The sequence below is a fragment of the Eretmochelys imbricata genome, chromosome 9 (assembly GCF_965152235.1).
Source record: "Eretmochelys imbricata isolate rEreImb1 chromosome 9, rEreImb1.hap1, whole genome shotgun sequence".
NCBI lineage: Eukaryota > Metazoa > Chordata > Testudines > Cheloniidae > Eretmochelys > Eretmochelys imbricata.
The window spans coordinates 85252318-85276894 of NC_135580.1; the positions used below are offsets into that span (position 1 = coordinate 85252318).

At 44.3% G+C, this 24577-nt stretch overlaps 1 protein-coding gene across 1 annotated transcript in view; it reads left to right on the forward strand.

Moving 5' to 3' along the window:
- The window catches only part of COL4A6 (collagen type IV alpha 6 chain), a 120989-nt gene that overhangs the window by 76778 nt on the left and 19634 nt on the right, over positions 1-24577 (forward strand). The window contains exons 18-28 of the mRNA XM_077825567.1: positions 543-692; positions 3615-3698; positions 3924-4084; positions 5002-5181; positions 8107-8290; positions 9530-9583; positions 13919-13990; positions 14470-14577; positions 16949-17170; positions 17406-17567; positions 21651-21821. Of these exons, the coding sequence (XP_077681693.1) occupies positions 543-692; positions 3615-3698; positions 3924-4084; positions 5002-5181; positions 8107-8290; positions 9530-9583; positions 13919-13990; positions 14470-14577; positions 16949-17170; positions 17406-17567; positions 21651-21821 (1548 nt within the window). The remainder of the gene's footprint in view (positions 1-542; positions 693-3614; positions 3699-3923; positions 4085-5001; positions 5182-8106; positions 8291-9529; positions 9584-13918; positions 13991-14469; positions 14578-16948; positions 17171-17405; positions 17568-21650; positions 21822-24577) is intronic.

A 24577-nucleotide genomic window follows, 5' to 3' on the forward strand; every position in this document is an offset into this window, starting at 1 on the left:
ATCATGGTACCAAAACAATCTGGTGTGTCCAGTCAAAAGTAATCAATATAACCTGAATTTCACACATTGAACACTTGCCCTCAAATGATCTACAGATTGAGAATTATTTGTCAAATTATTTTGCTCCATGGACAATTTGCAAATAGGAAAAAAAGTCTATATTTGTCAAATTATCCACTATACATTATTCACTCAGTAACAGTAATATAGCTTTTATATTGTGCTTCACATTTTCAGAATATATCATTAGCTTGCTTAATTATTTATGCTCACTAACCAAAGTGACTTAACTGAGGCTCTTCACTAATGCAGTATTTTCGCTGGCCTAGGCAGCTGCCTTTTATAATAGTAAAAAAAAAGTGTGACTCTCAAAGATGGCTATTATTAATAGTCTTCCTTTTATGTGCAATGATAAGACTTCCTGCATGAACATAATATCAGCCCAATGTGCAATGGTAATATTCATAAAATGAAAAATATCTGGATCCACATGCTGCTGGAGAGTTGGCTAACTACATAGTATATGCCTGTGTTCTCTTTAGGGGCACCAGGTCTCATGGGATTTCCAGGTATTCCAGGTATTACTGGTGAACCAGGAGACCAAGGGAGAGCAACAATTGGATTACCAGGCACTCCAGGCATAGGTGGTTTACCGGGTATGCCAGGACCTCCAGGACTGCCTGGTCCATCACGTATGTAAACTTCTTAGACCTGCTTTTGTACAGGATTGAAATATAAACAGACCTAATAATATTTTGGGGTACTCTCTCTCTCTCTCTATATATATATATATGTATATTTTTTACCACTAAAAAATATGCATCTGTCTATATTAAGTACTTATATGGCCCCTCATGAGCACTATATGTGAGTGCTCACAATCTGTAATGTATTTATCCTCATAACACCCTGGGAGGTAGGGAAGTGCTATTATGCCCATTTTACAGGTGAGGAACTGAGACAGAGAGAGACTAAGTAACTTGCCCATGGTCACGCTGGAAATCTGTGCCAGAGCGAGGAGTTGAATCTGGGATTCCCAAATCCTAGGCTAGCGCCCTAATCACTGGCCCAAGAAACAGAAGAAATGGGGTATCAAACCTGGGGCCTCATACATGCAAGGCATGTGCTCTAGCACTAAGCTACATGCCTCAGTTACATGAAGAGCACATACTCTAGCATTGATCTACGTTCCCCATGTACTGTGTACTCAGTTTGGATTATTTCATTCTAATCAGACTAACCAGGATGGGCAGGGATGGTGTCCCTAGCCTTTGTTTGCCAGAAGCTGGGAATGGGCAACAGGGGATGGATCACTTGATTACCTGTTCTGTTCATTCCCTATGGGGCACCTGGCATTGGCCACTGTCAGAAGACAGGATACTGGGCTAGATGAACCTTTGATCTGACCCAGTAGGGCCGTTCTTATATTCTTATGTTTTTATATAGTGATCTTGCATTCTAGAGCACTGCCTTGTATGCTGGGTAAGGAATTTGGTGTTTTGTGCTGATGACCTGTCTTCCTTTTGATAAAGCTGAACTTTCAGGATATGAGGCTGACTTGAATAATCCAGCCAATGAAAATGTGATGGGTATTATGTGTCCCTCAGTCTGTTGACATGGTATTGTCAGACAGTATTAAGTCAATGGGGAAGGCACAACCACTCCGTTATCAATAATTGACTCAGTTGAATATGTAGAATTAGGCGCTTTTACTGCTGCTAAAAAGTTCATACCTTTTTAAAGCAGTTTTGTTTTATTTGTTTGAATGGACGATTAGGAAGGTGTGTGCTGTTCAGTACAGGCAGTACCTCAGACCTAATGGGGTCTTTTAAAATGGCTTTACTGGATCTACTTAAAGCCAGGCCTGCCAATCACTTAATGTCAAACGAGGCTGAATTTTGTTCTAAAACAGAGGCGGGCAAACTACGGCCCACGGGCCACATCCGGCTCTCCAAATGTTTTAATCTGGGCCTCGAGCTCCCGCCGGGAAGTGGGGACTGGGACTTCCCCCGCTCTGGCACTCCAGCTGGGGAGTGGGGTCGGGGTCTTGCCCCACTCCGCATGGCTCCCAGAAGCAGTGGCACATCCCTCCTCCGGCTCCTACGCGTAGGGGCAGCCAGGGGGCTCCGCACACTGCCCCCACCCCAAGTGCCGCCCTCGCGGCTCCCATTGGCCAGGAACCACAGCCAATGGGAGTTGCAGGGGCGGCGCCTGCAGACAGGGCAGCGGGCAGAGTCATCTGACCGCGCCTCTGTGTAGGAACTGGAGGGAGAACATGCTGCTGTTTCTGGGAACTGCTTGAGGTAAGCGCCGCCCAGAGTCTGTCCCCTTACCCCCTCCCCTGCCCCAACCCCATGCCCCAGCCCTGATCCCCCTCCCGCCCTCCAAACCCCTCGATCCCAGCCCGGAGCATCCTCCTGCATCCTAACCCCCTCATCCCCAGTCTCATCCCAGAGCCTGCACCCCCTCCCGCACCCCAACCCCCAATTTTGAGAGCATTCATGGCCTGCCATACAATTTCCATACCCAGACATGGCCCTCGGACCAAAAAGTTTGTCCACCCCTGTTCTAAAACCAAGTTTGTGTGGAAAGGATTTTAACCGTAGTATTTTCAAATCAATTTTCCCCTCTGTTTTCACTTTAACCCAAGTTCCACTCTCTTCTCCTACATGCAGATCAATGTAGGGAATAATCCTGCTGTGATGGAGAGGAAGTAGGGGGGAGGGAGCAGATCGTTTTCATCTCTAACTTCAGTAAGCCAATTTGCCTTCCAGTCTCTTAGTTATTTTAAAATAAAATCCTGGTCCCAGCACACTGGCAAAGTAACTGGGAGAGAGGCTGGGGAGCTCTGCAGGGGACAGGCAGCTGGGGTGGGGTGGAGAATGCAGTCCTTCACACCAGCAGCAGAGCCATTGTACAAACACTAGGTAACCCTGATAGCTCCTGTTCCCGTAGGCCTCAAGAGTGCAATGGCAGTGGAAGTGCATAGTCACAGATCCATTGATTTTCCCCCCTTTCAACTGCTCTCCCCTCCTCCTTAAAAACCCTGTGCATTGGGGTGCAGGGAGTTCCCATAAAGTATGGCTTCCCAGGGCACATAGTATACAGCCCTCTCTGTAGGGTCCCAGTATCCTGCCTTCTTGGTGCAGTGAAACCTCAGGAGTTCTACAACATCAGGTCCCAATGTGGAAATGGAGGCTGGGGGAGGCAAGGTTTGACCTGAATAATTTTCACTCTTCTCCAGAATCTCTCAGTTTCACCTTGGTTTGGTCTTGTGCTGGTTGTTTAGTTTTTGAAATAAGAAGCGTACCTGGCAGACCAAGAGAAAAGGAAAACCCCAGAGTATTAATACTGTGGGCTTCTTCTGTTGGTCTCTGTGGTACCCTACCAAGCCAAAGCAAACTTAACATGGACCACATTACGATACTGGGCCACATTCTGTTCTTCATGGAACTGAAATCAATGCAGTCGCATCCACTTATACCAGGACTCAGTATGGCTCCAGGCCATCTGCCCAAAGTAGCTGTTGTTGTGGCTGGCTAATGGAGCTGAATGAAATTTAGACTTCCCGTGCCTTTGCTGATATCCTTTCCTCCCTGTGTTTCTATCTGAAGAAATCCTCAATGGAGAACCTGGGGAACCAGGAAGACCTGGACAACGGGGGCCACCAGGAGTTTTGGGACTAAAAGGGACCAAAGGTGAAATTTACCTTAACTTTCCTACCTTGCCGCTTGCATCATCATTGAAACGTGTGCAAAGTAGTGTGAAATGCAACCCAGCCAGAATGGCTTTATACTCACTTTGCTCATTTTGTACTCACCGATGACACCAAGTGCAAAGCAGTGTGCGGAGTTCAGGCAATGGAGGTCCAATTATCTGTTTCCACAGTGCTGACAAAGACTCTCTTTCACTCTGTTTTCCAGGGGATCCAGGTGATTGTGCTTGTGATGGAGGAGTCACAGGAGCTGGACCAAAAGGTGCACCAGGCCCTCTGGGTCAACCAGGAAGTCCTGGTAAACCTGGGTTTAAGGGTTCTAGTGGAGATCCTGGCAGTGTGGGTGCACAAGGGCCGCGAGGGCCTCCGGTAAGTCAGGATAGGATTTCTTCAGTCTCTGCCGGTTAAAGGAAAAAGCCTTGTTCTCGAGCCATTGGCCAAAATTGTCTAAATTGAAACCTGAAGGATTTTTTTTTTTAACGATTGTTTCTGCTTGTTTGGGTAAAAAGGCAAAAAACAATTTGTAGGAATAAGGTAAAAGCCCAGAAATGTCATCAATGCAAGGTGTTTGAGAGAGAAGGTGGGTGAGGTAATCTCTTTTATGAACCACCTCCTGTTGGTCAGAGCTCTCTATGTAAGCTCAAAAGCTGGTCTCTCTGCCACCTGAAAGTGGGCCAGTAAAAGAGATTACCTCCCCCACTGTGTCTCTCTTTTGTCCTGAGACCAGCATACCTACAACACCACCGCATGCACCAATGCAAGGTAGTGATTCGGAGAACTCATTTGTCAGAGCAGAGACCTTTAGTCACCATAGGGCTAAACAGCTCTAGTCAAGTGGGAAGTAATGAGTATTGGGTTATGGGCTCTCTCTGGGCCAGAGGTTGGTATGGAAATGAGAAATGCATTTGGATGAAGAAAAGATAGAGAGTAAAATGCTGATCTCTTTACATGTTGGTGGCAGTAACAGTAAGTGGGCCTCTCTGATGCAGTTCTTCCCTAGCTGCTGCTGTAATGCCATTTTTAAGTTGAGCTTTTATTTAAAAAAAAAGAAGAGTGAGATTTTCAAAGTGCTGAGCGTAGGCCATCTGTGAGGACTTTTGAAAATCCCCCCTCTAAATGTTTCAGAATAGTCGTGTCAGCTTCAGTGAGCTCTATGCATTTGTTGTTAATTTATTATGTAAATATTTTATCTGTCATTAATTTTTTTCCTGCTCTTGAAGACTTCTGTGGAGTGAAGGCCTTTCCATGCATGTTCATATATCTCTTTTTTCTCTTTCTGCCTGCAGGCTTCACCTGGTCAACCAGGTTCTCCAGGCCGTAAGGGAGAAAAAGGAGATCCATCTTTTGCAAGAGGCAGAGGTTTCCGGGGAGATCCTGGTGCAACAGGAGCCAGAGGGCCTTCTGGCATCCCAGGAACTCCTGGCAGAGATGGATTCCCAGGTTTACCAGGTCAGCCAGGTCCTCCGGTGAGTTTATACTTATGCAACAAAAATAAGAGTGCTTCAAAATTGTAATTGTAAGAAGGAACAATGATAGTAAAATGGCTGAATCGTTAGTCACGATTAGACCTGCTTTAAGTGTCCAGAGATCTAAAGCTGTGCCTTGTATTCATAAGCTGACACTCTGTGGATAGACTCTTATTTCACGTCATCCTAACAAGACAGAAATTTCATAGTTTCATGACGTTTAAGGCCAGAAGGGACCATTAGATCATCTAGACTGATCTCCTGTGTAAATTTTACTTGGATACCCCTAGATTGAACCCCGTGATTTTAGTTAGACTAAAATATTTCAGTCCTAAGGAAACTAAACTGTTGTGTGCCACAGGCAGAGGACAAGAGAGACCCAAGTACCGAGGCCCCTCCAATGGCAGGGAATTAATTAGACGGATAAATGATGGTGGCAAGCACTGCTTATATATGTATAAAGGAAAGTGCAAGTCACAAATCCTGGGCTTGGTTTCCCACAGCAGCAGAATCTTCTCTAACCCTTCAACCACATTGGCATGATGCCACAGCATCATTTGTGACCATCAGCATCGCACAGGCTAACGACATTCCATCAAGCTGGTGGTGTTTTGAACAAGTCAAAGCAATTAGAATAAGGGGCCCTCACACACTTCTTACTCAGAGGGTGACAAATCTAGAGCAAGAGTAATGTGCTATAAGAATTCCAGTGCTTCGTCTGGCCCAGGGTTTGGGTAAACTGCCCCAAAATCCTGACAGCTCTTGGTTGCCTCTACGAGTTAAAAGACAAAGATTTCTGTGCTCTCTTCTAAGGACTTGTCTTTGCTACAGTTTGCAATCCTCTTTTAACACATGGTAACTAATATGACCCATCATAAACTATAGCGGAGAGAAGGAACAGAAATGCATTTAATAATAGTCCTCTTCAATCGGCCAGTTAAGGGTTGTGTACACTACAGACTGCAATAATGTTTTCACACGTCAGCTAACACAACAGTAAGCTCTAGGGCACATGAGCTCTAAGTTGACTTATTAAGTCAATTTCTTAGTCTTCAGAATCTTTCAGGCACTGCTCCCATGGGAGAATGAGTGGAGCCAGAGAGTTAAGATTGCAAAGCAGGAGTCATATATGAGTTGGAATTTGAAGTGCCCAGCTGGATGATTACTGTAATATTTACACTTAGTGCAGCTGAGCAGTGTTAAGCAGGACACTTTGTTAAGGAAAATCTATTCCAAAGGCTCTTGCCGTCTGAACAGGAATTTCTCTCTCCTTCAAGATTAATAATAGCCCCTCAACACATCTCTGATTACACAATCATAAGATAGATAAATAGGTAAAGATAGGTAGATAGATAGATAGATAGATAGGTAAAGTCTGAGAGAGAGAGAGAATTCTCAAGCGACAGGCACTACTTTCGTTTTAAGATTTGTTCTTTTTAAAAACAAAAGATACTATCTACCAAATTTTAAGAGTCGAATACTAAAACAGAAAAAGCTGACCGTGAACGTTTTAAGCAGAAAGATACAGGCAAACATGTAATATTTATATTTTGGCAAATATAATGTATTATGCAGTGGTTTCAGTAGAGTTTCCTGCATTTGAAAAGATTGTGAGCATTAAATTTACAAGATTTCCATATACTTTATCCATAGAATCATAGAATATCAGGGTTGGAAGGGACCTCAGGAGGTCATCTAGTCCAATCCCCTGCTCAAAGCAGGACCGATCTCCAATTAAATCATCCCAGGCAGGGCTTTGTCAAGCGTGACCTTAAAAACTTCTAAGGAAGGAGATTCCACCACCTCCCTAGGTAACGCATTCCAGTGTTTCACCACCCTCCTAGTGAAAAAGTTTTTCCTAATATCCAACCTAAATCTTCCCCACTGCAACTTGAAACCATTACTCCTTGTTCTGTCATCTGCTACCACTGAGAACAGTCTAGAGCCATCCTCTTTGGAACCCCCTTTCCGGTAGTTGAAAATAGCTATCAAATCCCCCCTCATTCTTCTCTTCTGCAGACTAAACATCCCCAGTTCCCTCAGCCTCTCCTCATAACTCATGTGTTCCAGTCCCCTAATCATTTTTGTTGCCCTCTGCTGGACTCTTTCCAATTTTTCCACATCCTTCTTATAGTGTGGGGCCCAAAACTGGACACAGTACTCCAGATGAGGCCTCACCAGTGTCGAATAGAGGGGAACGATCACGTCCCTCAATCTGCTGGCAATGCCCCACTTATACATCCCAAAATGCCATTGGCCTTCTTGGCAACAAGGGCACACTGTTGACTCATATCCAGCTTCTCGTCCACTGTAACCCCTAGGTCCTTTTCTGCAGAACTGCTGCCGAGCCATTCGGTCCCTAGTCTGTATCCGTGCATTGGATTCTTCCATCCTAAGTGCAGGGCTCTGCACTTGTCCTTGTTGAACCTCATCAGATTTCTTTTGGCCCAATCCTCCAATTTGTCTAGGTCCCTCTGTATCCTATCCCTACCCTCCAGCATATCTACCTCTCCTCCCAGTTTAGTGTCATCTGCAAATTTGCTGAGGGTGCAATCCACACCATCCTCCAGATCATTTATGAAGGTATTGAACAAAACCGGCCCCAGGACCGACCCTTGGGGCACTCCACTTGATACCGGCTGCCAACTAGACATGGAGCCATTGATCACTACCCGTTGAGCCCAACAATCTAGCCAGCTTTCTATCCACCTTATAGTCCAATCCACCCACATAATCCAACACATTTGAACCTGCTGCTAAGAATTTAGGCTGGAGCCTTCTCCACTAGCATCACAGTGTCCAATAGAATCACTTAGAGCAGCACAAAACCCAACAACATTTTGGTACGCTTGTCAAAACTGTGGCAATGTGCAATTATTCCAGGTTCTCTTGGTTCTCAGCTGTAACTGTCTTTGCTATATGTAGGGTGATGGTGGACTAGGCTTTCCAGGCGAAAAAGGCCTGCCAGGATTACCTGGCTCCAAGGGCCGGCGTGGGGAGAGCGGTCTTCCTGGCATTGGTTTCCCAGGTCCTAGTGGAGTTCGCGGCCCTCCAGGTGACCCAGGAATGGATGGTTTTCCAGGACAATCAGGTCTTCCAGGTCCTCCAGGTAGGCTTGTTAGGGACTACTGTCATTTTGAAAAGCTGCAATGCCCCTAAAAACCAGCCAACCAAAGAAATATTCCACTTCATAATGGGATCCTAGTATTTTCAAAGCAGTAAACTAGACGTCTATTTTTAAATTATTTGTGGATAGTCTATAGGCAGGTCAGACCTGATCCTGCAGTCCTCACTCACCCACATAATCCTGCTGAAATCAATGAGATTACTTACAAGAGTGTGGACTACTCATGCCAGTAAGGGGTGCAGGATGGGGCTACTGACAATAGCTAATTTTATAGCTAGTAGCAAACCTAAGGTGATTTTCTGCTAGGGAAGTGGTTAAGATGAAAAAGCTTTAGATAAAGAAAGGCATAAAAATTAGAGCTACATATAATAAAGTATGTGCAAGACTCAGTGACTGGGATCTTTTCATGGTAACCAAACACCGGGATCAGTTTTGACTGATTTCACTAGGTTCTGCCTATATTTAGCTGGTGGTACGCTACTCATGAGTGTGTTGCAAGTTCCACTCTGTGCCAATTTACAGAAGATATGAGTTGCTAGACCCTGGCTACAGAGCTCTTTAGCTCAAGCTGAAGAAGTTGATGCTTTTAGCTCTGGCAGTTCCCCGGTTCAGTCCCTGCTGAGTCAGCCAAAATAGCAGACATGACATGTGCAGCTTGAGAACGGTTGCAGGGCAGATGTAGTATTCGTTTGATAGAGTTGATATGACCATACAGAGCTAGGTACACTTAATGACAAGTGAAGAATCCAGTAAATCTGGGCTTTATAGGTGATATTTCAGATATGCTAGAGTCTGGAAAATGGATTCACCACCAAACTATTGCACATAAATATTCCCTATGTCTAGATTTTAGAGCTGGCATATTAAGGGGATTTTAACAAAAGCAATATCTTTCCTTTTCCGCTGCTGCTTTTTATTGTGTTTTCCACCTTGTTCGTGTATATTTAACCTTCTGTATTTGCAATGCTTGCACTATTAGTAATACAACTAAATATATTCACAGACATAATATTTTCCCCAAAACCCTAGTCACTGCTCAAATGACATTGAACTGAATTCAGTTATTCTTCTGACTCTCAGGATGAAACCAGACATGTCTACAATGTACACAAAGGAAAATGTCTGTGAGCATGTTTGGCCTATTGGTTAAAAAAAGTTGCTTTCGATCGTGTGGGTTTTCTGACATGGTTTAACCTGTGCTCCTTTGCTTGGCTGGTATAGGTGACTGCTGCTGCGGTGAGAAGGTTGGTAAAGGAGTCTTAGACACAGAGGGAGGTGAGAGCTAGGCCTTAGTGGTTGCAAGAATAGCAATGGGAAGAGTCCCCATTCTTCAAATCATTGCACAGACACCCAGAATGGCATGTTACAAAGCACCGGTGTTGCATTTGGTTGTTGTAATGGGCTGATTTATAATGGCCAACACTGGCATCCCATTGGAACTTTCTACATATGCCTTTTCCTGACTCACATCATGTGCTAAATGCTAAAAGCTCTGCTAACCTATAGTATGTATATATAGCTTGCTTATTAAAACATCTCTTACAAGGACTGCTAAATCCAGATTGCATCATCAGATAACTAGAGGGAATATGCTTCATGCACTGACATTCACAGTCTCATGAATACTGGGTATCAAATAGGATGCATCATAAGTCAACAAATTATGTGAGTGTTACATCAAAGCCTCGCTAACAATGAATGGCTTTTTTTGTAGAAGAGCATCTATAATCAGAGAACGTGAATGAGTGTGAATAAGTCATTAGCCAACTCAATTTACACCTGCACAGATATTTGTGAGAAAACTGTGAGAAAACCATCTCTCTAATACTTGGAAATCATTTCATTTCTTAAAAAACACTTTTGATGTATTAAGCTTCATCTAACATTAAAGAAATCTGCTTGGTCAGAAGAAATAATTGCTGTTTACACTGCACTTATTGGAAGGTTTTATGATGAAGACCAGAGAACATTTTAAAGAAAGACATTGACCTACTGAAATTATCTTGCCAAAGGCAACATCAAGGAATTTTGCCTAAGACCACACAAAATGCAGTTACAGTAGATCAGATTAAAATTCTCATTTAAAAAATAAATGCTGTATTAGGACCTATTCATGCAAACCTTCTTGCATGTGCTGAATTCCTACTCAAGTGAGTAGTCACACTGATTTTCCTTGAGTTGCCTTCAACTGATATCTGTGACCAGTGGATAGAGTGTTAGAACAATACTTCTGCACAGTTAGCGAGCACTATTATGAAATTGCTCAGAAGTGCTATTGGATTACCCATTTTGTGCCATTGTTGCAATTCCCAGCAGCTTCTCGCTATGTTTTCACAATTGACTTGTTCCCCTGGCCTTCGGAGGCCATTGTCTGTATTGTGAGAACATAGGACATTAAGTAGCTGGTGGGCACTAAGCCTTGGTTACTTCATTGTGCTACAAGACTCCAGGAATATGTGAAAACCATTTCTTTAGCGTATTACCATTGCCCTTCAATTGCTCCACAAATACAATTCGCATTGTGCTTCCACTCTAGTGCTGGCTAGTTACATAAAGTATTGAATAGTGTCATTTTCTGGACATTCACTTAAGCAGGCTCTTAAAAAAATGTGTTTGAATATAAAAATGTTAATTAAACTGCCCTCTCTAAGCTGGTTGATGGATTGGACATCCCCTTTTTGAAAAATGGCATTCTACACAATGCTGTGATTGTGGAGGGATTATCGGAGATGGATTTTAAAACATTCAGTGTCAGGCTCAGGAATGCAGAATGCCAGGATCTGAGCAAAGAAATCACATCTTTAAATGTTGCTACCCTCTGAACAGTTAAAGTAATCTCCTATAAATGTACCTATAGGTAGGCAGCAAACTGAACGTTAACATTCTGAAACCTAAGAACTTGTTTCTCACATCTCTCTACCTCTGAACATAAATTAGACTGGTGAATGTTTTATTGTATTTATCTATTTTAATGCTCCTTGCTTTAAGTTTAAAATGCAGGATTTAAAGCTGAGCTGTGGTACCATCTAGAAAGAGCAGTGGTTGGTTTTAAGACAGAATCAGTATGCAAGTGTTGTTGCAAAGTTTTGTATGTGTGTTATTCAGGGGGTTAGTCACTTAGAAATTCATTCTGTTATCAGCTAATGCCCCTCATCAAGGTAAAAGTAATGAACTTGAACACTGACCTTTGGTCTTCCAGTATCAAAGCAGAACATCTCCTGTTGTTTCTTCTAGTACTTGCACAGCAGTGTCAAAACACAAGTACATTAGAGCCCTAGGGGGTTTTCTTCCCCGCCTCCACACACCCCTTCCCCCCTCCTCCCCCCCACCCCGGCTCCTGCACCTTCAGCTTCATATCTCATTAGCTGAGGTTAAGGCTGCCAGCAGCCCTGATTAACTAGAATTTGTGATTTGGGTCATTTCTCTCCTCTCCCCCGCTAGCCCCATCTTGTGATCACATGAGTCAGAATTACAAAATCATTGAATTTGGAGTTGGGGGCAGAATCTAGAGGTGGGGAGTGGAAAAGGGTTACCCAGTCTGGAACTCTCATGAGATAAGCTGCTCTCACAAGACCTTTGCCAGTTTTACTGGAATCTCTTGAGAACAGCCCACAAGGTTTTGATGCCATTGATTGAATCCTAACCCTAGCTCTGATTCAGCCTCAAAACTAAATGGAATCCATACACCACCTTCTTAGCCCATCGATAAAAAAGACCTCTTATGTCATTTGATCTTTCTTTTGGCCATTGCCTCATCCCCCATGGGTTCCCTATTCCTGCTGTTGATTAAAATCAGAAGAAGTGAGCCATATTGATTATCTCTGGTATAACTCTATTGTCTTCATTGGATTGACACCAGGAATGATTTTATCTCAGTGTCTTTTATTGCTAAAACTCAGAAGCCATCTGAGAATTGCCATTATTTGAAAGAGTCATTTACAAAATGAATTCTTAAGCTCACACTATCCCACTGTCAGTAAAAGATCTAGACTTACTTTTCCTGGTCCACTCATTACGTCTGACAGCAGCAGAAATGCAGCCGAGATTGGAATGCCTTGCCTGGTGATGCAGCCCATGTGTTGGGCTGGAATATCAGGTTGGGAGTGGGAATTGGGTGGCAAGCTCTTGCAGAATTAGTTGTAAAAAACAAGAAGCAGCTAATCCACAATTGCTGATTGGTTAATCACTGAACCTGCAGAAAAAATTGCACCCGATTTTAATGGCCCAGTATTAGTAATCAGTGGAGTAACTAGCTATTTAACTTTTTGTATAGAAAGACTCCAAAAGGGGAGGGGCAGGAAAAAAGTCTCCCTTCCTCCCCCTCAAAAATATGGTCTTAACCTAACTCTAAGGATCAGTTCTGATGTGACATTAATTCAGATAAAATATATTTTTTAATCCTTTAGGATTTTGTTTTTAGGAGGTTAATTTATTCTATGAGTTTTTAGGTCAAGCCTGCTCTAATAGTGTAGGCCCTAACCCTGCAGTCCTTTTACTTAACCAAATGCCTATTGAAGAAAGTGGGATCTATTTCTTAATATAAAGGGACCACAGGATTGGACTCCCTAGTTAGTAATGTCAGCAGTCATGTGTTTTCAGCACTACTGTATCCATGGTGTGTCAAATTGCCAGAGTCTGACAAAGGTGAACATTGCAGACATAAGAGATTTATCAAATAAATTTGATAGTCTGATGGCTCTGATAATGCCACTCAGACCTCATCCCACTGATAAGTTAGATACTTTCGTTTCTCATAGAAGGATCACAATGAGCTGTACAACCACTGATTCCTATTTGCTGCTCGTACACTAACAACTAAGCCGTGTGGTTACTTTTCAGACTGATGGACTATAGAAGAATCGGTAGGAGAAAAAGCAGAATTAAAAACAAATACACTCGTGCACACACAAAACTCTAGTGTAAACCTGTGGAAGGACCCAGCAGAAAGCACAAACATGGGGACAGTCAAGAAGGGCCAAGATTTTTAAAAATTAGTGCCTAAATTTTGCTTCCTACATTGATTTTTGTCATTGAATAAATTACTTGAGTTTTCAAAAGTTCTGGGCACCCACTAGCTCCCCCAGTGTAAGATGACTCAGTACTTAGACTGTACACTCCTTGGGGCTGGGACTGTCTTTTCAATCTGTTTTTACAGTGCTAAGCACAGTGCAGCCCTGATCCTTGACTGGGGCTCTTGAGTGTTACCATAATACAAATAATAAATAGCAGTTCTTATGTTCTTGTTTTCAGTTCTCATCACCATTTTACAGGTGGGGACACAAACCCGGTCACACAGTGAGTCACAGTCAGGGCTGGGATTAGAAAATAAATTGAACTCGCAGTCTTGTGCTCTAGCCACTAGCCCACACTTCCTCTCTTTAGTTTAACGTCAGTAAACTTAGAACATCAACAACGTTAGCCATAACCGTCCCACAAGGCATTAGATTTTGTTACCCTGTGGCAGATGTGAATGTGCATTACATGTAGTGATTTGCAGTGCATAGGTTCACTCATCATTGCACATAATTTAGTCTGGACATTCAATGTTCTCATCATAACCAGCTAACTACAAGGGAGCCAGGTGCAGTTTCAGCGTATTTCTTTTTCTAGGGATCACCTTGCCCTGTGTAGTTCCTGGAGGGTTTGGTGCCCCTGGGCCTCCAGGCATACCAGGACGTCCAGGTATGGAGATTGACTTTTAAATACTCTATGTAATACACTGGCTTATTGTTTGTGATGAGTCTCCCTCCAGTGAGGAGATATCCTGCTGCTTAATCACAGTTAAATAATAGTTACTCCTGTAGCTCAGGTGGGTGGGGCTTGTGTGTGCTTCCTGGAAGTGCTGGGTTTGATTCCTACTGACAGTTGTGCTGTCTATATATATATATATGTGTGCAGCTCCTATTCAGAATTGTGGAAGTCATTGTTAATGAGGGGTGTAGAGAACTTTTGCCCTTCCATGCAGCTCCTCCAGACAAAACACTTGTCCCTCTGTGTTTGTTCAGTTGATGAGATGAACACAGTCTTGGGGCGGCATTGACTAGTTTAAATTAGTACGGTAGTTGGGCGTTTTGTGGTTAGCTTTGCATGAAATATCTAATCCCACCTCACAAGAATATGCTTGTGTCTCCCATCCTGAACTGAATTTTTTTAATCCTCAGGTCCCAAGGGCAGACCGGGGTTTCCAGGCATTCCAGGTCAACCTGGATTACGTGGATCAAAAGGACAACCAGGTATTCCAGGATCAATGGCATTGCCAGGAGCACCGGGTAAGAAAGGAGTTAGTTATGGAACTTTAGATTGTCTGTTTAATGTACCATATTTTATCAGTGGGGCTCTCAAACTCTTTACCCGTCCCCTTCTATTCATGAGCACCCAGACCGCTCCCCATCCTAGTGATAATCGTTGTTATTTTAGAGCCATTGCTACATGGGAAAATAATATTGGGGAAGTATTGAATGTGTTTTTAGCTGCCTTTCGTATTTTATGAGGAGAGATTAATAAGACTGGGGCTTTTCAGTTTGGAAAAGAGATGACGCGGGGGGAGATATGACGGAGGTCTATAAAATCATGACTGGCGTGGAGAAAGTAAATAAGGAAGTGTTCTTTACTCCTTCTCATAACACAAGAACTAGGGTCACCAAATGAAATTAATAGGCAGCAGGTTTAAAACAAACAAAAGGAAGTGTTTCTTCACACAATGCACAGTCAACCTGTGGAACTCTTTGCCAGAGGATGTTGTGAAGGCCAAGACTATAACAGGGTTCAAAAAAAAACTAGATAAATTCATGGAGGATAGGTCCATCAATGGCTATTAGCCAGGATGGGCAGGGATGGTGTCCCTAGCCTCTGTTTGCCAGAAGCTGGGAATGGGTGACGGGGTGGATCACTTGATGATTACCTGTTCTGTTCATTCCCTCTGAAGTACCTGGCATTGGCCACTGTCAGAAGACATGATACTGGGCTAGATGGACCTTTGGTCTGACCAAGTATTGCTGTTCTTATGTTCTTAATGTGATGTAGCAGCTACGACTAAGGAGGAGAGCCAGCAACCATGTGACCATTGAGCCCAAGTGTTCTATGGGATACAGTTTGGAAACCACTGATTTTTAGTGTAAAATGGGTGTGGCATCTGCATGGCTACCCCAGTCACTTGGTGGTGTGGCTATGGGTGTGATAATCAGCATATAACATTTGAAACGCTTTTTACGTTCTGTGATTTTTGTGATGTTTGTAGTCAAACATACAGAGTAATACGCCATGCAGAACAGCAGAAAAAGGAGGGAGGATTTTTAAAGTGTGTTTTCCTTCTGTCTGTTTGTCCCTGAGGACACCTGGCCTAAATGAGGAAATCATTGCAGAGGCATTGCTGACCTTAATTCCCTCTAAGTTGCGCGGCCGCACACTGCTTATTAAACCCCATACAGGGGCTCAGGGCTGCAGTGGGGAGAGATGCCTCTTCCCCAGCATGGACCTGCCGTGCTAGGGAGAGGTGCCTCTCCCCGCCGGCCCCAGCAGGGACCTGCCGTGCTAGGGAGAGGTGCCTCTCCCCGCCGGCCCCAGCATGGACCTGCTGTGGTAAGGAGAGATGCTTCTCCCCGCCGGCCCCAGCACAGATTTGCCGTGGCCGGGGGAGAGGCACCTTTCCTCCCCTCAGCCCAGGTGCTGCTGCAGGGAGAGAGATCTGGGGGAAGTCCTCTTTCCCCTCCATAACCCTGGGCAGCCTGCACCCCAAACCACTCATCCTTGGCCCCACCCCAGAGCCCACACCACCCCTTGCACTCCAATCCTCTGCCCCATCCTTGAGTCCCCCTCCCACATTCTGAACCCCTCGGTTCCACCCCCAGCACATGAATTTTGTTATGTGCACCAATACCATGATATTGGTGCACATAACAAAATTAATTCCATACATGGGTGGGAAAAATTAGAGTGAACACTGTTGCTGACATGAAAATGCTCAGTTGTTTTGTCCTTGCAGCAGTTTAGCAACACTCTTGATGGTGTCCTTTCAGCACTTCCGCACACCATGCTTTCCAACCTTTGTTGTACCAGTGTGTTCTAGGACTCCTGAATCATCTACCCCATCGTGCCAAATGCTCTCCTTGGGAACGCTAGGGCTTTTGGGTGATAGCCACACATGAGGCACTAGGATAGAGTGTAGGATAGAGCGTAGGATAGAGTGAGATGGACTTGGTGAACAAGTGCAGCTTCAACATTTATGACTTGCCCTTACTAGTGAGACACAGTTTACAGACTCTGATGGTTGTAGTCAGACTGTAAGTAATGCCTTTGTTGTAGGCAATACATCCATCTGGTAAAACCAGTACTTGTAAAGCAGTAGAGATCGCTAGTGTGTGTGCATTTATAACTTCAAAATGCTCTAAAATCTTCATTTCGTTTAAGATGAAAAGAACTTGTTTAGAAAACCAAAGGTCTTCCATTTAGTTTCCCTTCTTTTTGTCCTTTTCCACCCCTTTATTAAACATTCAAAACCAAAAAATATTTCTGTTTTCAAAACTAATTTTTTCTGTATGAAACAAAAAAGTGCATTTGTTAGACATTTTAATTCATATGGATATTGTTTCCCTCCTGCTGTGTATTTTCTGCTGTGTATTATTGGCTGGATTTTTCTTTAAGGCTTTCCTGGGCCTCGTGGAGATCAGGGACCACAAGGGCTTCCAGGACTTGATGGAACAGATGGTTTCGCTGGAAAGATGGGAACTCCTGGCTTGTCAGGGGCAAAAGGAGCTCCTGGTGAAGTGTTTGGTGCTGAAAGAGGAGCCCTGGGTGAGCGTGGCAGACTTGGATTCCCAGGAGATAAAGGACTTGTTGGAGAACCTGGATTTCCTGGACAGAAGGGTGAGCACCCTTGCTGCTGGTTTTCTGGAATCTGGAGCTGTTTATCTTTCAGAAAAAATGTTACTTTCTAGTATCTTTTTGAGGCCAGTTCATCAGTTCCTCTGAGCTGTTTGTAGTTCCATATTTACTAAGTTTCCCTGAGCATCTAGTTTAATTCTGAGATGATTTATACAAGTTTTAAAAGCAGGTAACTTTATTCTCACCTGTGAAGTAACATCCCACCTCTCACTCTCAGGTGTTGATGGAAGGCCTGGCTTACCGGGTTTTAAAGGTGAACGGGGTAATCCAGGGCTCCCAGGTATTGATGGATTGCGAGGACCTCCTGGTCCTGGAGGTCCGTTTGGCATTAAAGGAGAACCAGGTCCCAGGGGAGCAGTTGGCTTCTCAGGATCACCAGGTATGTAGTGTCTCCAATGAGGCTGAGTGGCTTAACCAAACACCAGGATGTTAAATAAGATTTAGAATAGATTTGCTGTTTGCTAGGAGTTAACCTGAGGTTGCTACCCAGTGGGGCTGGATGTGTGTATCTGATCACAGAATTTGGGCCTCGGACTCCTCGCAGCCAGAAATGATGTTATTGTGCTATAAGCCATCAGAGGAGAAGATAGAATGAAGTATCTTAAAAATACCAGTTTTTAAATTACTTTATTATTGCATATTTGCTGGATGAATGATGAATCTCAACGTTCATGCTTTAATTTCAAATACATAACAAATTGTTAGAAAAGTGACCCTTGTCAGAGGGCAAAATCCTATTAACTGGATGGGCTGAAAATTGCTGGGCTTCTTGGCACAACTATACGTATCTTCTTCATCCCCTGAGACAGTGGAAGACCATCTTGATTCCCCCTCCCTTCATGGGCCCAAGGGACTCTGAGTAGAATAGTGGCTTTTGAGTTGCGCTACACAGGGTCTTTCCTGGTAGCACAATATGCAACATTATGACAATCAAGCAAAGGAGAGACCAGATGTTTAGTAGAACATAATGGTCTGTGAGAACATCTGTCTCTTACACAGTGGTTTGCAGAACGACAAAGCTGGAGAACTATTTGAGGAGAGAAATAAAATAAAGTTATACCCCAAATAAAAAAAAGTAACAGGACCAAAAAAATGCCACAATGGCAAACAGAGTAAAAGAAGGTGATTAGAGGCAAAAAAATCCTTTAAAAATTAAAAGTCAAATTTTACTAAGGAAAATAGAAAAGAGTATAAACTCTGGTAAGTCAAATGTAAAAGTATAATTAGACAGTCCAGAGAAGACTTGGAAGAGCAAATAGCAAAAGACACGAAAACTAACAGGAAATGTTTTTTAAGTATATCAGAAGCAGGAAGCCTGCCAAACAATCAGGAGACAATCAAGGTGCTAAAGGAGCATGTAAGAAAGAGAAGGCTGTTGCAGAGAAGCTATATGAATTCTTTTGCATAGGTCTTCACTGCAGAGGATGTGGGGGAAATCCTCACACCTGAGCCATTCTTTTTAGTTGAAAGATCTGAAGAACTGTATCAGAGTGAGGCATCAGTAGAGGTGGTTTTGGAACAAATTGATCAGTTTAACTGTAATAGGTCACCAGGATCAGATGGTATTTACCCAAGAGTTCTGAAGGAACTCAAATATGAAATTGCAGAACTGCTAACTGTGGTACGTAACCTATCGTGTAAATTAGACTCTGTACCAGATGACTAGAGGATAGCTAATGAAATGCCTGTTTTTAAAAAAGTCTCCGTCGGTGACCCAGGCAATTACAGGCCATTAAGCCTAACTTCAGTACCAGACAAATTGATTAAAACTATAGTAAAGAACAGAATTACCAAACACACAGATGAACACAATATGTTGAGGAAGAGTGAACACGACTTTTGTAAAGGGAAATCATGCCTTACCAATGTATTAGAATTTTTTGAGGGTGTCAGAGAGCATGAGAACAAGGGGGATCCGGTGGATATAGTATTCTTGATCTTCCCCAAAACCTTTGGCAGGGTCCCTCACCAAAGGCTCTTAAGAAAAGTAAGCAGTCATGGGATAAGAGGGAAGTTCCTTTCACGTATCAGTAACTGGTTAAAAGATAGGAAACAAAGGCTAGGGATAAATTTATCAGTTTTCACAGTGAAAAGTGGTAAGTAGCGGGATCCCTAAGGATCTGTGCTGGGACCTGTGCTATATAATATATGCATAAATGATCTGGAAAAGGGGTAAACAATAAGGTGTCAAAATTTGCAGATGATACAAAATTGATCAAGATAGTTAAGTGCAAATCTGACTACGAAGAGGTACAAAGGGTGACTGGGCATCAAAATGGCACATGAAATTCAGTGTTGTTAAGTGCAAAGTAATGGATAATGGAAAATATAATCCCAACTATACGTACAAAATGGCAGGTTTCAGAGTAGCAGCCGTGTTAGTCTGTATCCGCAAAAAGAACAGGAGTACAAAATGGTGGGATCTAAATTAGCTGCTACTACTCAAGTCATAGTGGAGAGTTCTCTGAAAATAACTGCTGTGTGTTCAGTGTCAGTCAAAAAAACTAACAGAATGTTAGGAACCATTAGGAAAGATGATAAAACAGAAAATATAATAATGCCACTATATAAATCCATGGTATCCCCACACCTGGAATCCTGTGTGCAGTTTAGGTTGCCCCATCTCAAAAATAGTATATTAGAATTGGAAAAAGTGCAGAGGGCAACAAAAAGGATTAGGGGCATGGAACAGCTTCCAAATGAGTAGAGATTAAAAAGACTGGAACTGTTAATTTTAGAAAAGAGACTACCAAAGGCAGGTTATGATAGAGATCTATGAAAGCGTGCCTGGTGTGGAGAAAGTGAATATTTACCCTTTCACATAACACAAGAACTAGGGGTCACGCAAAGAAATAGGCAGCAGGTTTAAAACAAAAGGACGTACTTCTTCACACAACACACAGTCAGCCTCTGTAACTCGTTGCCAGGGGAAGATGTGAAGGCCAAAAGTATAACTGGCTTTAAAAAAGAATTAGATCTGTTCATGGAGGATAGGTCTGAAGCATCTGACAACTGGCCACTGTCAGAAGACAGGATACTGGGCTAGATGGACCCTTGGTCTGACCTAGTATGCCCATTCTTGTGTTCTTAAACACTAATCTCAGAGTTGCCTCTGAGATTAGCATTATAAAGTGGACACCAAAAAGTATTGTTTTTTAAGTTGGGGGAGGCTTTTTCTTCTGTATAGTTTTATATTCTTGGTAGTTTGCATGACGACTCCCCTGCCTTTAATTAATTTTTTAAACCCACTAATTGGTGGATGATAAACTTTAAGTGACTAAGGTTTTGCTGCAGTATTCTTTCTGAGTCATTAATTTCTTTAGTGCCCTTGTGCTTTCTGTTCATGTATTTCTATTTTTCCTTCACCATTTTTCTATTCCGTTTACCATCAACTCTCCATTTTTGATGTCACACTGTTTGGTTATGTGTTCTTCACATAGGCTGTCAAGGTGAGAAAATCCACTGTAGCATAAAAGGTCATGAACTAACTCCTAGCTTTTAAAATGCTACAAGAATTGCTTTGACTATAGGTTGCACCCCTTATTTTAACCGTACCAGAGAGCAAAGAATCATTGCACCGAGTATGCTCAGATGGTAACAAAGAACAAAGGCCATGGGGAAAAGTCTTTAATATTCTTAGACTTAAGCACACGTTGTCTTTCTCTTCTTTAATTAAGCAGATATTGCATTTTATGTTTAAAAAAACAGGTTGTAGCTTTAAATGCTAAAATCCAGGGTTCTGCAAAGCTCGCCCATCTGATATTTCCGCTTTATGTGCCGTTTTTCAGAAGCTACCTGATTTTTTTTCTTTTTAACGCTATAGCTGAGCATTCCCTTTTTCAATGGTTTAGGCCTTTACCTTGTTTGTTTTTTTCTGAAATAAATGTTTTCCAAGGTGCAGCCAGAAACATTCTGACATATGCAGAGACTGAATTGTGCACAAATGTTTCAACAACGTTAATCCTGGAGATGCTTTTATAGTAACACATTCAGCAGCCTATTCCTTTAACTACTAACTGATCTAACTTTTAAGAAGTAGCACCTTAATAGCAGAATGAACAGGCCACTCTTCAGTTGACCCCTTTGGTTGACCCAGGTGATGTGGAAGTTAGCATTATTGATGCTCCTTATTCCATGCTCTGGTTTTCTGCCTTGAAGTTAAAAGGTGAGACCTGCTGCTGCTCTGCACTCTAATGGCTGACAAAGTGGGGGAGGAGAATAATTCAAAAAGTCTCCCTGTTACTGGTTTTGAAGTGACGTAGGCAGGTCTCTGATTGCTGGATGACTAATGTTTTTGCCTATCTAAACACTCTGCCTGCTAGAAGGCTGCATGTGCCATCATTTTGAGGTCCAGCTCTCATATTAAAAGCAATGCTACATTTAAAGAACGTGCAGAAGAGTTCACCAAGCTGTCCAGAAGCTTATATGACAAAAGCTATTGAGTTTGCTTGTATTGATTCAGGACTTCCTGGAGTCAAAGGACCAACTGGTGATGCAGGTCCACCAGGCCCTGCTGGTATGAAAGGATTCCCAGGTCTAGAAGGTTTTCCAGGACCACCTGGGGACAGAGGATTCCCAGGGTCACCTGGGCCTTTGGGTAAAGATGGACGTCCAGGTTTCTTTGGAGCAAAAGGTAAGTGTATAAATTAGGAAATGGTCATATGGGGCTGGATTCAGATGCACAGCTAAAGTAACATGAATGATGATTTTAGACCCGACTTGTTGGGAGAGATGGAAAGTTACAGGGAACCTGTGTTCAGATGCATTCATTTCACTGCTAGATTGCTGATGTGACTGCAGATTGGGTTAGTAATTAAAAGCTGCATTGGACCCTGCCAAAGGATATATCGGTTCAGTTCCTAGGGTCCACCACACAGAAACCACTATCCAAGTTGGGGTCATTGTTAGCAAAGGGCATCTATAATAGCATTTAATATTCACATTGAAGAAGTTAACCCTTCTGAAGTGATTTTTTACTTAATGTGTAAAGTATACTGAGGTAAGTTGATACAACAGAAATATCAGAAATAGATAATGGAGAAATGATTTCAGGAATACCAATGTGTTGCATGTTGTATCACCATTTGTCTTCAAAGATAAAAATTATTTAAGGTGCCAGTCACCCAGTACTTTTTTTTAATCTGATCACAGCCTAATGGGAGAGTGGCACGTTCTTGACTGTCTCTGTCATTCTCTCTTGGGAGACAGGTGACCCCTTGGTGGGGAAGACAGAGCTACATTGGGGATAGATGTGGTGAGATTTTCCCTCACTCAGTAGGAAGCAGTGTCTTAGGTGAGCAGTCAGACATTGTAATTCCACATGGGAGCCCCAGATCTGGCCAAGAGATGATCCTGAGTCCATATGGATAGAATCAGAAAAGTCAGTGTGGGATTGTGAGTGGGGGAAATTATAGGTGGTGAGAGAACGAAGAGTTTGGGAAACGTCGTACGGAAGAGAAAACGAAGCACAAACTGGCAGGGAAGTAAAACTTAAAACAGCCATTTAGAGTTGACACTGCTATAGGTTCTTCTTCGAGTGATTGCTCATGTCTATTCCACAATAGGTGTGCGTGCTCGCCACGTTCACTGGTGTCGGAAGTTTTTCCCCTAGCAGTACCCGTAGTGGGGGAGCGCCCCCTGCAGCCCCTGGAGTGGTGCCTGCCTGGCACGGTATAAGGGGAGCTGCGCTCTCCCCCCACCCTCACTTCCTTCTTGCCACCAGTGAAGGTGCGATGGAACTACTCTGTTCCAGCTTTGCTGTAGCTTGATCCCCAGTTCTGTTCGTTTGTTCAGTGTTAGTACCTGTAGTTAGTTAGCTGATTAGTCAGTCAACAAGCCCGGGCCGGGGCATGCCCTGTGCCCTGGGGTTTAAGTAGTGTGGCTCTTGTAGGTGTTCTGTGCCGAGAAATGACCCGCACGCAGACTGTTTGCGCTGTTTGGGAGAAACCCATGTCAGCGAAAGGTGCAAGATTTGCAAGTTGTTTAAGCCTCGGACCAAAAGAGAAAGGGACATTAGGCTCCAGGCCATCCTGATGGCATTGGCGCTGACCCCGACTCCGGCACGCTGCTCCAAACCGGTATCCGGCACCACGGCATCGGTATGTGGCGACCCTCCAGTTCCATCAACCATTCGGCACCGCTCCCCATTCATGGGGCACGCCAAGAGGGCCAGGAAGACTCCCTCTTCTCAGCGGCACCGAGGAAAATCTGGGACAGAGGCTAGACCCATGTCCAGCAGTTCTCGCTCCCCACCGGGCCCCAGGCCTCTGACTCATGTTGAGTGGAGTAGCGTGGCCCCTTCGGAACAGGCCTCTTTGGGTGTCTGGATGCCTTCCACACCTGAAGCCCTCTGGGCGGCCTGGGATGTTATGTCCATGCCGGTGCCAGGAGCGCCGCCAATGTCCGCCCCACACTCCAGAGGCAAGCCACCGCTGGGATCTCCGCAGTCACCTCCGGCTCAGTCTCGGTCAAGGAAACGTTCCTGACGCCATTCACCACCCAGCGACTGCTCGGCGCAGAGTCCGGTGGATCGCCCTCGACGCCGACCAGACTGTCTGGTTGGGTTCCGGCTGGCCACGACTCTAGGCACCGCTCGTCCTCAAGGAGCGATTATTGATGGGACCACGGCAGGCGCCGCCAATGGTCCTCATCTCGGAGGGGGTATCGCAGCTGGTCACGGCATGGTCGTCGACGCCATTCCCACTCAGACTCCCGCTCCAAGTCTCCGCCAAGACATTGCAGCCCTGGGTGTCAATCGCCAGCATCTCGCGTCTCGCCATCGCGGGTCCACCCGTCGAGGCCATTCGTGGAGCAGCTGCTACCCTCGGTACTGGTTCTCCACGTCGAGATGGCGGTCCCATGGCTGACGTCGATCCCGGCTCCGCCGTTCCTCCTGGGCCAGAGGCAACAGCAGACTGTACGCCAGCCCGGCCTCCATTCGTAGCCGTGCTTCGATGGGCCAGGCCAGCCAAGCCGAACAGCCGGCCCTGCTGGTGCCACAGCAGGTGCAGTGCCACCGAGCGTCATGGCCGACCCAATGGTACCAGTGGGCACCGTGGCCTCCGGCGCAGCCCCCGGTGGGGGCTCGCTCGGTGGCCGGAGCTTTGGAAGCACCATCGGCCTCCCTCTCCGGACCCCCTTGGAAGGAGTTGGTGGGACGTGCATCCTCGGCACCGTTCCTGGAGTCTGACGGGGTGGTGGACTCTCCGGTGCCGGCCGATACCCAGAGCACCGCACCGGCCTCCTCACCCCGCCCGGAGGACGCCGTAGTGGCTCCGCCCCACAGGAGGACTTCAGGGCCCATCAAGAACTCTTAAAGAGGGTGGTAGCATGCCTCCACCTCCAGGACCCTCAGACTCCCTGTTTAACATGCTTTCCTCGTCGACACCG